Source organism: Vidua chalybeata, chromosome 25 (genome assembly GCF_026979565.1).
Source record: "Vidua chalybeata isolate OUT-0048 chromosome 25, bVidCha1 merged haplotype, whole genome shotgun sequence".
NCBI lineage: Eukaryota > Metazoa > Chordata > Aves > Passeriformes > Viduidae > Vidua > Vidua chalybeata.
In genome coordinates this window covers 4,973,200-4,989,811 of record NC_071554.1, presented here as the reverse complement: position 1 = coordinate 4,989,811, position 16,612 = coordinate 4,973,200, and the positions used below count along the sequence as shown (strand labels likewise).

The 16,612-nt window shown below is 63.1% G+C and overlaps 1 protein-coding gene across 1 annotated transcript in view; it reads right to left on the bottom strand.

Moving 5' to 3' along the window:
* Window positions 1-4,779: 4,779 nt before the first annotated feature.
* FOXO6 (forkhead box O6) overlaps window positions 4,780-16,612 on the bottom strand; it is a 36,055-nt gene continuing 24,222 nt past the window's right edge. The window contains exon 2 of the mRNA XM_053964743.1: window positions 4,780-9,361. Coding sequence (XP_053820718.1) covers window positions 7,949-9,361 — 1,413 coding nt within the window. The 3' untranslated portion in view covers window positions 4,780-7,948. The remainder of the gene's footprint in view (window positions 9,362-16,612) is intronic.

The following is a 16,612-nucleotide window of genomic DNA, read 5'->3' as shown; positions in this document are numbered from 1 at the left end:
GCTGGGCACAGCCCCAGAGCCCCCTGTGCCCACCCCTGCAGCTGTGGCACGCTCAGTTGCCAGCACCTGGTGCCAGGGGCTCCAGCTGGAGCTGCATTCCCTGTGAGCTCCTCCTGAGCTGGCGGCTCACCAAGCCCCTCGGGGGCTGGGAGGAGCAGCCGAGCGATCTGAAATCACCCAGGGTGTGTGTGGTGCGCACTCAGCCACACCTGTGCAGAACACACACACACACACACACAGCCACCTCCCAGGGACACCGGGCTTTGCACCCCCTGGCACACCCAGGGCACACCCCTGGCACACCCACGGGTGCAGTGCTGCGCTCACAGGCTGGGGAGGGAGGATCTTTGCACTTCCCCAAGGTCTGCACGCTTCCCCAGCAGAGCCTTCCCTCTCTTTTTGCTGCAGTTAGCGAAGGTTTCCTGGGGACAGCTCCTCCTGCTCCGGCTGTCCCCAGCCTGCAGACGGTGTGTCAGCCGTGCAGCCCATGCCAAGGGGTGCCGTGGAGGATGAGGAGCAGGCAAGGAGCTCTGCCTGCCCTCGTGCTGGCTCCTCCTGGCAGCCCCCAGGCCAGGTGGCTGGGTTGCTTCCTTGGGCTTCATTCAGCACAAGCAGCTTGTGCTGTTTCTCCTCCTCCCTGGGGTGGGCTGCTCTTTTTTGCCCCATAAGACAATGCCCTTTTTCAAAAACAAAGAAATTATAAAGCACATATGAACATATGGTAACATATATTCCAGGCTGCCTATGTGGCCAATTCTCTGTATGTTACCATATGGTGCCGCGTATTTAGCAAAAATATAACTTGACTGTTTCTCTTTCCATATGGGGATTCTTTTGCCTTAATTAATAACATTGAGCAAAAACTCTTTCTAAGGTTTCCAAGATTTCTGCAAGGGACTATCTCATTTCAGACACATGCTCCTGAAAGCTTTCCTCCTGATTTGTCTGCACCCTTCTGTCCCTGTCCCCTTCCGCGTGCTCCAGGGGCAGCTGTGGGGACATCTGCCCATGGGGTGTTGGGAGGGGGATGCTGCACCCTGCCTTGGCTCCCAGCCCAGGCAGCTCCTGTCCCTGATGCCTCAGGTTTGGCTTTTCTATTTTTCACATTCTGTGCTGCTTTGGTGTGTGGGTCTGAGCTTCACATATGGGATGGTGAGCTCTCTGCACAGAGCAGGGACACAAAACAATTCCTGCTCCAGCTGGGCACCAAGGACAAATGATCCAAAGCTCAGGCCCAGGAGCACAAACAGCGTGGGCTGGAGAGAGAAAAACAAGCAGGATGGGAGTGCCTGGGCTAAAGCTGGGATGGGACAATGAACTGCAAGGTGCAAATGGAGCAGAGCTGATCCCAGTGAGAGCCCCCGGGAGCGCTCGTGCATTTTGGGACCATTTTGGTTCCTCTTGGGTGCAGCCCTGGCTGGGCTCTGGTGCTGCCCAAGTGGATCCATGGAGGAGATCCTTTTCATAAATCCCTGCTTTATTCTTTAGTCTCTGTTCTAGGTCAACCTTCCCAAGGCATCATCCCCCTCAGGGCCTGGCTGCAGCTCGGGGGATAACACAGTGCCTGTGGGCTGGATCCCTCCGCTCATCCTGGAGCTGATGGAACAAAGGAGAAGTGCAGAGGGAGCTGCTGCAGCACAGAGAGCATTGGTAGCCACACGGGACTGCTGTCTTCAAAGGGGCAGAAGGCTGCACACTCTGCAGCTCTGCAGTTAAGCCTCTCCAGTGTGATCTCCAGAACATTGAAATATGTCAGAGGATGCTCTCAGGACCAGCCCACAGCCCATGAGATGAGCCAGCTGTGTCCCAGTGGGATGGGGTGTGAAGGGTCAGTGGCACAGCCCCAGCTGCCAGAGACCCTCCTGTCAATGAAGACAAATCTCTGTGGCTCCAGCTGTGTCCCTTGTCCCTCAGGGATGTTCCCACCGTGCAGGCAGAGCGGAGCTGGCACGGGGCAGGAGAGCAGGGACAGCAGGGGAGGTGCTGGATCTCCCCCTCTCCCCAGTCCCTGGCTCCTGTTGGAGATGCTGAGCTCCCTGTCCTCCTCCTGGGGTGGGATGGGTCACAGGCAGTGCCTGGGGGGCTCAGCTTTGCTGTGGGGTGAGCCTCTCCCTCCTGCTCAGCCCAGAGCATCTCACCAGGCACTGCCCCACTCCCACCAACAGGCAGAACCCTCCTGGGGCTCTGCTTGAGTGTTCCCAGCTTCCCTCAGCCCCCAAATCCTCCTTCCCCATGCTGCTGTGCTGGACCAGCTCTGTCTGTGGGGTTGGGATGGGGTAACGGGGCCTTGCAGCGGGCTGTGAACACGGGCGGTGCTTGGCTTCCCCTGCCCTTCCCCTGGGGCACCCAGAGCAGCCCAGTGCAGGCCGGTTGTGGGCAGGGCTCCAGGGTCACTGGGAACCAGGGGCTCCTTGTCTGGGCTGCCCCATCCCCAGCTCCTCACACCCCAGAGCTCCCCGTGTCAGGGAATTTCTCTTCTGACAAGGTCACCAGGAACTCTCCAAACTCCTTCTGCCCCAACCTGGTCCAGTCCCTCTCCTGCTGCCTCACAGCACCTCCCACATCCCTGAGCTCTGTGTGGGTGCTCTGGGGTCCACAGCAGGTACCTCCTGCTCTTTGGGGAGGCCTCCTCGATGGGATGTTTGGGACATCCTTTGGAACACAGGTCCTGGGCATCCCCTTCCAGTGCCATTAATCGGAATCTCCCAGGTGTGGGTTGAGCCAGCTCAGCCCTGCTGGCTTCACCCAGCTCACTTGGACAGCTGGGATGGGGAGGGAAGTCCCTCATGGGCTTTGTGCAGCCTCTTGAAGGGTTCACTGTGCAGTCAGGGCAGTCCTGTGTAGCCCAGACAAAACAACTGGATCAGCTCCTGGTGTCTCTGCCTCTTTCTGTACCTCCAGAGTTTCCTCTTGAGGATCTGAGCTGACCTGGAGCCCAGGTCTCTGCCCAGCTCTGCCAGCTCCAGCTGGTGTCCATCCCCTGAGCACCTCCCAGCACATCCTGGCAGAGTGGGACACGAGCAGAGCTGGCAGAGTGGCAGTCACCAGCACCTCTGTGGCCATGGGGCCCTGCCAGCACCTTGTGTGCAGCTGTTGCTGCCTCAGGACCTTGCAGCTGCTCCCCCATTTCCTGCCAAAGCCCAGAGCAGGACTTGGGGTGGGGGGACATGTGCAGAGCAGGCCATCCTTGCAGCCACATGAAATCAGCCCTGCTGGGGCTGTGTCTGGCTGCTGGCTTGGCCGTTTGCAGTGTGGCTTTGGGCTCGTGCCTGGGAAGGCATTTCCAAAGGGCAGGACAGCAGGGCTTCCCCAGCAGCCAGGATTCCTAAATTTGCATGACAGGCTGGTTGTATCCTGGCTATCTGTGTAGCATGGCTGACTGCGGAATGCAAATCAGAGCAGCACAGAATAGTTTGGGTTGAAAGGGCCCTAAAGACAACAGGCAGGGACACCTTGCACTGAACCAGATTGCCCCAAGCCCCAGTGCAGGAGAGCAGCCCCTCTTTGGAAGGGTGTTCCTGATCCAGGCTGCATTCCCACCACAGCTCAGACCAGACCAGCCCCTGACCTCTCCTGCCCAACCTCTTGGCACAAATCAAATCCCACCCTCGCAGCAGGCTGCCAGGCGGGCTCGCATGAGAGCTGTGGGCTGCTGGTGACGTGGTGGCATTCAGAGATGGCACTGGGAGAAGGTCAGTGCGTGCAGAGCAGGCACAGGCTGTCAGCACTCGGCTCTGCTGAGCCTCTGCAAGGAGGGCAACCATGGATGCAGAACGGGGCTGTGCTCGGGAGCAGTCTGGAGATGCCCGGCATGGGCGGGGGGGGGGGGGGGGGACTGCAGTGCAGGGAGGAGAACCAGGAGAACCAGGAGATCATCCTGCAGTGCTGTGTCCAGCTCTGGCCCCTCGGTTTGGGAAAGATGTTGAGACACTCGAGTGCGTCCAGAGGAGGCAACGAGGCTGGAGAGGGGCTGGGAACACAAACCCTGTGAGGAACGGCTGAGGGAGCTGGGGGTGCTCAGCCTGGAGAAAAGGAGACTCAGGGCTGACCTCAGCACTCTCTGCAGCTCCTGAAAGGTGCCTGTGGCCAGCTGGGCTTGGGCTCTTTCTCCAGGAGCTGACAGAACCAGAGCACACAGCCTCAGCTGCCCCAAGGGAAATACAGGTTGGGTAGCAGGAAAAAGCTTTTCATGGCAAGAGTGATAAAGTTCTGGAATGGCTGCCCCGGGAGGTGGTGGAGTCCCCATCCCTGGGTGTGTTTAAAACAAGCCTGGATGTGGCACTGGGGGCCAGGGTTTAGCTGAGGGGTTGGGGCTGGGTTCGACTCGATGGTCTGGAAGGTTTTTGGGTGGTGACTCCACCACCTCCTTGGGCAGCCCATTCCAGAACTTTATCACCCTTTCTGTGAAAAACTTTTTCCTGCTACCCAACCTGTATTTCCCTTGGGGCAGCTGAGGCTGTGTGCTCTGGTTCTGTCAGCTCCTGGAGAAAGAGCCCAACCCCAGCTGGCCACAGGCACCTTTCAGGAGCTGCAGAGAGTGCTGAGGTCAGCCCTGAGTCTCCTTTTCTATGATGATTCTATGGTTCTATGACCTCCACATCCCAACCACCCCCATGCTCTGGGCACAAGCTCAGTTTCACCAAACATCCCACCTCCCCCTTGGTAACTCTCCCATGTTCCCCAGCTTCCTTAGGGGCACCATCCCCCCTTTCTCAGCTTCCCTGGGGGCACCACCCCCCTCTCAGACACACAAGCTCTGACGGCAGCAGCAGCCCCACCTTGTAATATTTAAAACAATTTTATTCATGAAAATATGCTGTACAATGCACTATACACAGTTCTTTACATTGCCACATACACAAACTCTAATAGCACAACCAAGAAAGTTACCATTGCCTACGATAGATGCGTGTGAGAGATGAGACCCTCCCCCCCAGTCTGTACAGTTATAAATACGAGGGAAACGGACCCAAAACCGCCGGGGGAAGCAAACCGGGGGGGCCCTGGGTGTCCCCCCACACCGGCTGCAGGCAGGGCAGGGCGGCAGCAGGGAGGGAGCTCCTGGTCCCCAGAGGGGCGCTGTGGGGTGGGGGAATGGGGTGATGGAAGGGGAGGATGAAGCTCAGTGAGGTGGGACGTGAGGTGGCCTCGCTGATTCCACAGAGGGAACCCGGAGCCTCAGCCAGTGACACAAAGCCCTGGTGTCACCTCCCCCACACTGAGAGTGGCAGGGTGGGGGGGGGGGGGCACAGCCACGCCAGCCCCACAGGCACAGCCCCAACACCCCCAGTCCATCACCACCACTCACCTGGACACCACGGCCCCACCTGCCCAGGTCCCTTGGTGCCCTGGCAGAGCCAGCTGTGCCACCCACCCCTGCAGCCACCCCGTCCCCCCGGCTCCCCGCCGCCCTGGGGGTGCCCGTGCCCGCCCCCGCCGCCCCTCGCCCCGCAGGACGACTGAACACACGACGTTACCAACACGACTGCACCGCACACACGACAACCCCACGGTCACGAACCACGACGACAGCTTGGCCAGGGGCCGTGCCCACGCAGCGGGGCAGGGGCGCGGGGGCGGCAGGGCGGGCACGGGACAAGGGGACACTTCCCTCCTGCTGCTGGGGCAGCTGCCCCGCCACGGTGATGGCCGGCCAGCGTCTGTGACACCGAAGGGGGCTCGGGGACCCCTGCGTGGGAGAATCCCATCTCCAGCTGCCTGAGTGCTGCCCGGCACGCTGGTGTGCTGCTGGGGCTGTGCCTGGAGGTCAGGTGCCTGGAAGAGCCAGGACTCCTTCCCTTTCTCCCATTCCTGGGGGGGGCAGAGGCCCCCGTTTGCTCCAGGGCAGCCAGGGCTGCCCTCTCCTCCTGCCTCTGGGTCCCTCACATCCACGTGCTGAACTGGGGGGTCAGGGATTAAATAGCCATTTGCAATCGGTTTCCAAGGATTTGAAAGATGCCTGAAACGAGAGGTGGTGTATAAAAGGAATGCGGTAATGATCCTGACCAAAGAATAATCCTTTTTAAAAAAGCATTCAAGAAAGATTATATATAATAGAATATATTAAATTCTGTACATGATCAAATAATGTAAACATAATTAATTAACTTGTAAGCATGTCTTTAGAGACCGTGCCTGCCATGTGCCCCGGGTGAAGGTGAGCTCATGGGGCTCCTCTGTCACGCTCTGCCACAGCTGTGTGGGTCAGGAGAGGAGCAGGAGGTGCCACCCACGGGTCCCCCTGCCCTGACTTGGGGCAGCCACGCTGTCCCTGTGGCTGGCTGGGACCCAGCGCCTGCTCCTGGCAGAGGAGCTGGGGCTGGGGCAGGAAGGGAAGAGCTGGGCTGGGAAAATGTGCTGGTTCAGCGCACTGACCCCGCTGCAAGCCAGGAGGAACCCCGCTGTGGTGCCCAGGAGGAAGAACAGCTGAGCAGAGACCCCACAGGACAGAGCAGCAGCTCCCACCACCTCCTCCCAGCCCCTCCATCATCTCCAGACCAGTTGCTGCTGCTGGCCACCAGCCTGAACCCCTCAAACCCTGCTGCTCCTGGCAGCCGTGCAGAATGGCCGGGACGTTCCTGGCCCTCTCCTGCCCCACAGAGCACTGGGGTCAGTTTGGGGTCCTGACACACAGCAGGACCACGTGTGAATCGTGGTCCCCACCCCCATGGAGCCCCAGCCCCTGGCAGGCAGGTGCACCCCTCTTGCTACAGCTCCTGGATCAGCTCTCCTGGCACCCCAGGGGTGGGCAGTGAGACACTGGGACAGGCATGGTGGCACTGACTCCCCAGGAGCCCCACAGCCCTGGCTGGGGTCCCTGTGGCACCTCCCTGAGCAATGTGGGTCACCCAAGCTTTGAGCAGGATGGACCCCACGCTGCATCCAGAGGCCTGGCCACCACACCCCTCCCCTCCTCACACACACAGAGCCCCTCCTCGAGGATGGCCCACATCACAGCCCCCCAGCTTTCACCCCAACATCCAACACCCCCCATGGCCAAGCCAGGATGAGCCACGTGATGGGACACAGCCACCAGCGTTGCCCATGGCCCTTCTCTCCTCTCCCTAAGCTCGACCCGTTCTTCCTTCCAATGCAAAAACTCAATGGCAAAAGAGTGCATGAAATCAAATAAATACACCCCCCTCCCCGCCCCTGCGAGCTGCCCCTGAGCCTGCAGCTCAGGGGACCCTCACTCCCAGCAGGACCCCCCTGGAGCCCAGCCTGCTCCAGGCAGGGGCTGCAGCCTTCCCCGGGCACCCTCAGGCCCCGGGGGCTGCCGAGATGCTGCTCCCAGGGCTGCTGACTGCACACCATCACCACCCCCTTCTCACTGCTCGGTAAGGAAACCTGCCTGGGGCCACACGAGGACACCGCAGCGGAGGTGGCCTGGGGGTGTGGGCTCAGCAGAGCTCCCATCTCCACCAGGACTGAGGGGTCATGAGCCCCCCCTTGCCCTGCAGCAGCCCCCACTCCTGACAGTTCTACCCAGAGGACTCATTTCCCAAGGTGGCTCAGAGAAGAGTTCTTTCCCAGGGGGGATTCCCATGCTGGGGGGGTCCCACACCACCAGCCATCACCACTCTGTCCCCCAGCCCAAGGGCAAATCAAACTGGCACCATTACCGTGGGGCACTGGGACCGTCTGGAAAGACTTTCCCTTCCTGCTACCCCCCTGGATCTGCCTGGCTCCGGCTGCCTCTCCCACCCACCTGCCCTGTGTCCTCCAGAGGATGCTGGCAGGACCTGCAGACCGGGCACATGTGGGGCTGGGGGTCCTCCCCCATCTCAATATTTGACCCTCCGGTTTGTGTTTCGTGTTCGACCTTAAGCTCAGACTGATGGCTCTCGCCTATCTTAACAAACAAAGGCAGAAGAGAAAGGAAAAAAAAAAGTTAGTTTCAATGTTCCCCTCGTGGCTTCCCGGTGGCGAGCCCGCGCCGGGGCAGGCGTCACCCGGGCACCCAGCTCTGGTTCGTGGGCTGCGGCCCCCCGGGCAGCGCGGGCACGTTGAGCCCGTTCTGCGGCGGGAGGGCCGAGTCGAAGTTGAAGTCCATCTCGTCGCTGTCCATAAAGTCATTCAGGATGATCGACTCCACGTCGCACTCCAGGCTCCCGTTGAACATGTCCAGGTCCAGGTCTGCTGGGAACCTGTCTTGGCCCAACACGGGGGGGTGGACGGCCCCCGGGTAGGGGCCCTGCAGCGAATCCAGCAAGCTCATGTGTGCCCCTTGGTTATTAGCGTAGGAATGCAGGTGCCCGTGGTGCGGCATGGCCGTCATGCTGCACGAGTCACTGGGCAGGCTCATAAGGCTGACAGGATTGGCTAAGGCACTGGTGTTGACCGCAGGGTGGTGGCCGGCTGGTGACGGGTGGTACAACGCATTGCTCTTCATGAGAGAGCCCGGGTGGGGCGGATAGGAGGACAAGCCCTGCTCCCCGCCCCCGCACAGCAGCGGGTTGTGTCTGTGGCCACGGGCCGGCACCATGGGGCTGGCCTGCGGCAGGGGCAGGTCCCCCGGGACCATGCTCTCCTTGTGCGCGTAGGAGATGGAGGAGAGCAGGTCCTGCAGCGAGGCGTTCCTGTAGGAGCTGACGGGCGAGAAGGTGGCCTGCTTGTTCTCCTGGATGGTCTGCATGGGCAGGCGGCGCATGAGGCTCATGGCCGGCTGGCTGTAGATGGTCCCGCAGTAGGTGTTGGAGGCGGCCCCCATGCTGGAGCACTTGGAGTTGAAGGTGAAACTGGAGCTCCGCTGCCGCAGGGCAGCCGGGGGGAGCTGCTGGGAGGGGCTCATGCTGTAGCCGTCCTGCAGGTCCTCCAGCATGCTCTCCCCCAGGCTCTCGTTCAGGCTGATGGTGCCGGTCAGGTCGGTCAGCCGGGGCAGCTCCACGGAGCAGCGGGCGCTGAGGGAAGGAGACATGGTGCTGGAAGGGCTGGGGTACATCAGCGGGGACGAGGGGGTACCATCGTCCTCCTCCAGCTCGTCCGGCTCGTGGTTGGCCATGATGGGCGAGAGGCGCCCGCTCAGCGTGCTGGCCGTGGAGTTGGCCCGCGTCCGGAAGTCCGCCCAGGCATCGTACTCGTCGCTGGCGTGGGACGCGGGGCTCTCCGACCACTTGGCTTGCTGGGAGGACGGGCTGTCCTCCCCGCGCTCCTGCGTCACCTGCAGCTGCTTCTTCTTGCTGGCCTTGCCCTTGATGCGCAGGAACTTGCTGTTGTTGTCCATGGACACCGCGCGCCGCCGCGGCGTCTTGCCCGTCTTGCCGCCCTCGGGGTTCAGCATCCACCAGGAGCTCTTGCCGGTGCCCTCGTTCTGCACGCGGATGAAGCGGGTGTGCAGGGACAGGTTGTGCCGGATGGAGTTCTGCGGGGACAGCAAGGACAGGGGGAGGGTCAGCAGCAGGGACAGCACCCCCAAAGGAACGGGACGCCCACGGGGCTGGGGGGTACGTGGGGCACCGTGGGACACCCTGGGATGTCTGAGCCGAGGGTTCGGGGCTGGGAGAGCTCAGCTGGCAGGGCGAGCTCAGCTGGCAGGGCCCTCCCACATGCCGTGGGTCACAGCCCTTTGCTGCGACCCCAGCTCTGTCTTTGGCACAATTCCTGTCACAGCAGGGACAGGGAGCCTCTTTAGCACACGTCCCAGGGACCCTCAGCAGCCAGGGCCAGCTCTCAGGGAACCTCCCTTCCCTGGCAGGAGGGACAGGGTGAAGAGGCAAAAAATGCAGTGGCGGAGTCAGGACCACGCACAGGCCCAGGGCTTCTCCATCCATCCCTCCCAGCTCAAGCCCACCACATACCCATCCCACAGGATGCTCCCAGCACAGCCAGCACCTCTGTGGAGATCCCAGCTCACTCCCCACCAGCTCCACAGGCAGAGGGGATCCCTTTGGAGGGGACTCCAAACACCTTTCCCTGCCTGGCATCATTCGGGATGTGCTCCCATCCACCCTCAGCACCCACACGTGCCCTGTGCAGGGCACATCAGCACCACCACAGCCCAAAACAACCTGCTAGCACCACGTGAGACCTCGTCTCCTGTCAGGCCAGCAGGGCAAGGGAGGGGATTCTTCCCCTTGGCTCTTGTGAGACCCCATCTGCAGAGTTGCCTCCAGCCCTGCGATCCCCAGCACAGCAAGGAGATGTTAAAGCTGATCCAGAGCAGCCCCTGGAGCTGCTCCAGGGCTGGAGCCCCTCTGGAGCCAGGCTGGGAGAGCTGGGGGTGCTCCCCTGGAGAGGAGAAGGCTCCAGGGAGAGCTCAGAGCCCCTGCAGGGCCTGAAGGGGCTCCAGGAGAGCTGCAGAGGGACTGGGGACAAGGCCTGCAGGGACAGGAGCCAGGGAATGGCTCCCAGTGCCAGAGGGCAGGGCTGGATGGGATCTTGGGAATTGGGAATTGTTCCCTGGCAGGGTGGGGAGGGGCTGGGCTGGAATTGCCAGAGCAGCTGTGGCTGCCCCTGGATCCCTGGCAGTGCCCAAGGCCAGGCTGGACACTGGGGCTGGGAGCACCTGGGACAGTGGGAGGTGTCCCTGCCACGGCAGGGGTGGGGTGGGATGAGCTTTGAGGTCCCTCCCAACCCAAGCAAGAGTGGGGTTCTCTGACACCTGCCTGTCCCTGCTGACATGCAGCTCAAGGGATGCCACGCCTGCACCCTGTGCCTCAGTTTCCCCAGAGGAAAAAGGCAAGATGCAGAACCCAGGGAAGAGCCTCAGTCTGCAGCACAGAGACCCTTCCCCAGCTGTGCCCAAAGGCTCGGGGCTGGCCAGGGGCTGCTGGAGATGGGAGGCACCGCCCCAGCCCCTTCCCAGCTGCAGGAGGGGCAGAAGGATGAGGAGAGGGAGGAACCCTCGGTAGAGGGGAGAAAGTTTGGTGCTGTTGTGGTGTACAGTGGAATACTAATGAAGAGGCAAGTGAGCTCCAGCCTCATCTATCATATTATGTAATGGCTTACTTCTCTGCACTTCATTTATTTGGAGATTGCTCCCAGGCTGGCTCCTCGCCAGCAGCCACCAAATCCAAGTCTACAGAAATCAATCTCGCACTGACTGATTAAGCCGTGTTTAGAACTAATTGCTCCTTCGTGTGTGGGGAGAATAAATTACGGGCTTTAATTTCACATCTTTAAAATGCAACTGCAGGTATGGGCCATCCATTAACCCCTTCCTGCACGGCTGGGGAGGGGGCCCAGGGGGTGGTTGGGACACAGCTGCCCAACCAACGCTCACCACCTTCAAGCAGAGCAAGTCAAGCCCTGGCCAGCCTTCCTGGCAGGGAGAGCCCCCCTGACCCTTCCAGCACCTCTCCCTAAGCCACAGGATGATCCAAACTCCCATCCAGGACCCAGCCACCAGTCAAGCACCAGGGACAGAAGCACAACACGTGGTTGTCACTGCCTGGCATGGCCAGAGCCACCAGCCAGCTCAGCCCCACGGCGCTGCCCTGCACCCACAGACAGTGGGGAACTGGGGATGCCAAAGCTGGGCTTGCTGGAGTGATGCCCAGTCAGTGCTGGGCCCCTGGCAGGAGTGGGGACCCCCCCCACGGCCACAGTCCCTCCCTGCCAGCACTGCCAGGCCTGCCCAGCACAGGAGGCAGGAGATGCTGCAGCCTGTGCACAGGGCTGGAGCTGCCATGCAGAGCACGGGGAGAGGGGATGGGCTTTGGGCATGTCACAGCTGGATAGGGGTGACATCCAGCATCCTCTCCACGGCCCCCTCCCGCCCCAGAGGGAGCACAGGGCACCCTGCACCTCCCGAAGCAGGGGACAGGGCTGGCGGGGTCAGGCTGCCCGAGGGAGAGGAGACAAGGAGAGGCTGCCGCTTCTCCTGCAGCCCAGCTTCATTAAGAGCCAGAAGCCAGCAGCAATTAAGCGCAAGGTGCAGCGCACCCGGCTCTCTCCTCATTAGCACCCCGACACGCTCGGCTGCCCGCGGCTCGGGGCGCACGGAGCAGGGCGGGGGCTGCGCTGGGGCGGGCCGGGAGCTGATTAACAGCGGGCAGGCAGGACCTGCCTCACCCGGGGCCAGCGGGCAGCCCCCGGGCATCCAGCGTCCCGCAGCCCCCTGGCAGCGTCCCCCTGATACACAGGGGACAGCGGCTGCCTTGGCAGGGGGGGCCCTGCTGTCAGGAAAGGATGGTGCCAGCCCCAGAGCCCCCACGACGCCTCTGACACCACTCCCTGCCCTGCACCACTGTGCCTCCCTGCCCGTCCCCTCTGTCCCCGTGTCCCCCCCCGCCTGTCCCGCCCGCTCCGATGGCTCAGCCCCCCACTGGTAACCCCACAGGACCCCGCAGCTCCCGGTGCCCAAACCCCAAACAGCACCGGGCAAGGGCACCGCTCCCCGGCTCCCCGTGCCCGGGGTGACAGCCAGCCCGTGCCGGCGGTGACAGCCGCACCGCGGGCCCCAGCACGCCCCCGCAGCTCTGCCGAGGGGACGGGGATGCTCTGGGGAGCACAAGGGCGGGCTGGAGGTGGCACCAGGGCTGCAGGTGCACCGGACCCCCCGCTCAGCCCTGGCTGGCACCAGGGCAGGACGAGGCTGAGCCCGTGCCAGCCACCAGCTGCCGGAGGCTTTGCCAAGCTGGAAGACCCCAGTGCCATGCCGGTGCCCGTCTGCCGGGGGCTGGTCCTGCTGCGGGGCCTGAGGGGGGGCTGTGGGCACCCACAGAGCCCCTCACCCCCTCCAGGAGCCCTCCTCCGGCGAGCCTCATTGTCAGGGGAACAGGCAGTGTGAAATCGGTCTGATTAGCAATTAGTGCCATTGTAAAAGGATTAGCCGGACCCATTGTTTGGGAGAGTGACTTGACTGTCAATGGGCAGCTGGCAGCGATGGTGACGATGATGACGGTGGTGCGGTGGAGCCGGAAGCCATTCCCCGAGGCCGGACTCCCGAAATGAGCATCGACCCCCGAGATGAACCTCGGACCCCGAAATGAGCCACCCACACGGGTACGCCCCCAATTGGGGCAGCGCTGCCCATCCCCACCCCGGCAGCAGTGCCAGGCTGCCCCCCCCGCCTTGGGGTGCCCACGAGTGTCGGGGTGCAGGGAGTGGGGCTGAACTCCCCTCTGCGTGCCCTGAGGAGAGCGGGGTGGGGGGAAACGAATGCAAGAGCAAGAGCAGGCCGTGGCCAGGGTGGGGAGAGCAAACAAGGCGCTCTGTGGCCCTGTCACATCCCCTGTCACATCCCTGCGCCCCTCTGCTGTCCCCTGAGCTGTCACCCCTCGCTGCTGTCTGCCCAGCACCAAGCAAGCCCCCAACCCCAGCTGCCCCCCACTCCTGCCAGCCCTGCCCTCGGGGTCAGGCTGTCTGTCTGTCTGTCTGTCCACTCCCAGCCAAGGAGCCCGTTGGTTGTTACCTGCTTCGGGTTCAACACGGCTGACAGGAGGAAGCAGGGACAGGGACAGGGACACTAACAAGAGCTCTGCCAGCAGCACAAGGACGGCTCCAGGGGTTCACTGATCCTTATTCATTTCTTGCACATCAAAATTGCCACGGCTGGAGGAAATATTCCAGAGGGCAGAGGCTGCCAACAGCCTCAACAGGGCTTCATCCCTGGGGATGATAGACAGGGAGGGTGGTGGCATGGGACACTCAATGGTGACACTGCCAAAGGCATCATATTCACCCCAAAAATGGCTCAGCCACCTCCTCAGCCACCTCAGCCCTGCTCCCTGCATTGGTGTCACCATCCTGCCCAGAGCAGCCGGTGGCTGAGCACAGCCCCCCAGCCCTGGCACGGCCACCCCGAGGGGGCCCAGGCCTGACTGGCGAGCAGGTGGCAGCTGGCACAGGTGGCAGTGCTGCCCACACGCTGGGGATGGCAGCACAGGATGCTCGTGACAGGGATGGGTGGCCCGTGAGGACAGGAGGGGACCCCTGTGCAGGAGACCCCAACACCCCGTGCCTGCAGGGGCATCAGCCCACCCCACATCAGCCCCACACCATCCTGACCCACATCAGCCCACCCCACATCAGCCCCACACCATCCTGACCCACATCAGCCCACCCCACATCAGCCCCACACCATCCTGACCCACATCAGCCCACCCTATATCAGCCCAGCTCACGTAATCTGCCCACCCCACATCAACCCACCCCACATCAACCCACCCCACACCATCCTGACCCACATCAGCCCACCCCACATCATCAGCCCACTCCAAATCAGCCCACCCTATATCAGCCCACCCCACATCAGCCTGACCCACAGAATCGTGACCCACATGAGCCCCACACCGTTCCCATCCACATCCTGGCCCACACCAGCTCTCCCTGCACGGGCGGGTGAGCCCAGCAAGGGGAAGCCCACGGAGCCAGGCAGGGGGTGGCAGGGAGTGGCTGTAAATCCAGCCCAACGTGTGCCAGGGCTCCTCCAGCCCCACACCGGGACCCAGCCCCACGGAATCCCACCAGCCTGCCTGCTGAGCAGCCCTGGGAGCTCCCCACGTCCCTGTGCCCTGAGGCACACGGTGCCCTGCTGGGCAGGAGCAGCTCCTGTGCAGCCCCACAGCTTGTCAGGGTGTTACTGCCCCACAGCAGCCCCCATGCTGCCCTCCACGGTGCCCTGCCCCACACAGCCACCCCACAGCCAGCCCTTGGCACTGCCCCACACACAAGCCCCACACCAGCCCTCTGCAGCACCCACGCTGTGCCCCACAGCACCTCACAGCAACCCCCCTGTGCTGCTTCATCAGCTCCTTGGTGCCCTGTGCCAGCCCACAGCCACACCTGCTCAGTGCCCCACAAGCCCCCCGGCCCCTTCAATGCCCCACAAGCCCCCCAGAACCCTCAATGCCCCATAAGGCCTCCAAACCTCCTAATGCCCCACAAGCCCCTCCATCCCCCCACAGTGCCCTATAACCCCCTCCAGCCCCCCTCAATGCCCCATAAGCCCCTCCACCCCCCCGCAAACCCCTCCATCCCCCCACAGTGCCCCATAAGCCCCTCCATCCCCCCTCAATGCCCCATAAGTCTCTCCATCCCCCCTCAATGCCCTGCAAACCCCTCCATCCCCCTGCAATGCCCCATAAGCCTCCCCAGCCCCCCTCAATGCCCCATAAGCCTCCCCAGCCCCCCTCAATGCCCCATAAGCCCCTCCATCCTCCCCCGCAAACCCCTCCATCCCCCCCAATGCCCCACAAGCCCCTCTAGCACCTCGCAGTGCCCCACAAGCCCCTCCATCCTCCCTCAATGCCCCGCAAACCCCTCCATCTCAATGCCCCATAAGTCTCTCCATCCCCCCACAGTGCCCCATAAGCCCCTCCATCCCCCCTCAATGCCCCATAAGTCTCTCCATCCCCCCTCAATGCCCCATAAGCCCCTCCACCCCCCCGCAAACCCCTCCATCCCCCCGCAGTGCCCCATAAGCCTCGCCATCCCCTCGCTCTCTCAGCCCCCAGCAGCAGCTGATGCCCAGGTCCGTCTGCCACATCCCCCTCGGGAGCCGGGGCTGTGCCCCCTCCCCGGCTCGTCCTTGCCCGGGGCTGGAGCCGGGCAGGGCCGCCCGGTGCCTGCGGAAAGGGCACGGCAGGGGCAGGGGCAGGGGGAGGCAGCCGCCCCCCGCCGCGGGGGTCTCGCCGGCGGCGGCGAGCGGAGGCAGCGCGTTCGGGTCAGCGCTCCGGCTGAGCAGAGCGGGGCTGACGTGCTGCTAATTGAACCAAATGCCCATTAGAGGCGCGAGGGGCCGCGGCCGCCCGGCCCCGGCGCAGGTGGCTGACACGCGAGGAGCCCAGGGCGGCACGGCCGGAGCATCCCCGCCTCCCCCCCGCGCCCCCCGCGCCGCGACAGCTCATTAGGGACCGCTAATCACCCCCGAGGAGCGCGCACAGCCCAGGGACAGCTGGGGCTGGCGTGCTGCAGCCTGAACCCTCCGTGAGCACAACCCCGGCCCCTCGGTGTGCCCCCCCCCGTGCCCCCCCGGTGCCACCCCCGTCAGGGACCGGGCAGGGGTCCAGCCTTGCCCCTGTGGGGCACACAGACCCGCGGTGCCGTGTGGCTCCACACAAGCTCCACAGTCGGGAATGCGGGGCTGGGATCCCGCATCATGGGGCCAAGGCTGTGCCACCCCCTGCCCTCGTCCTTCTGCCGTCCCGGGGCTGGGGGTGGCGTGCCCCACACCAGCCTCCCCTGGAAGAGAAGGTCCAGGGAGGAAAGCACCACCCTGACCCTCTGCCACGACTCAGCAACCCCATCCCAACGCCCAAAACCAGCCTGGCTGTGGCTGCCCGGGCTCCAGGCTGGTTTCAGAACCAGTGGAGGTGCTGTGGAACTGGATGGGTTCCTGGGGTGATGTCCATTCCCTGCCTGGTCCTGGCCCATCTCCACCACACATCCTGCTGGTTCTCAGTGGGTCTGGCCCCACTGAAGCCCCAGTGCAGCTGCCAATGCACCCCCAGTGCAGCCCCCTGCACCCCCCAGTGCAGCCCCCCTGCACCCCCTGGCACGGAGCTGCCCCTCACCCCCGCTGTGCACTTGGCCGCTGAGGTTCTTCCACAGCTGCCCCAGTGCCTCCCTTCCCCTGCTGACCACAAGCAGCTCCCAAACCTACCAGAGACACAATTGGCACCCATCAACCCCCACCACAGCTCCCCACGCCCCCCAGCAGCCCCCTGTG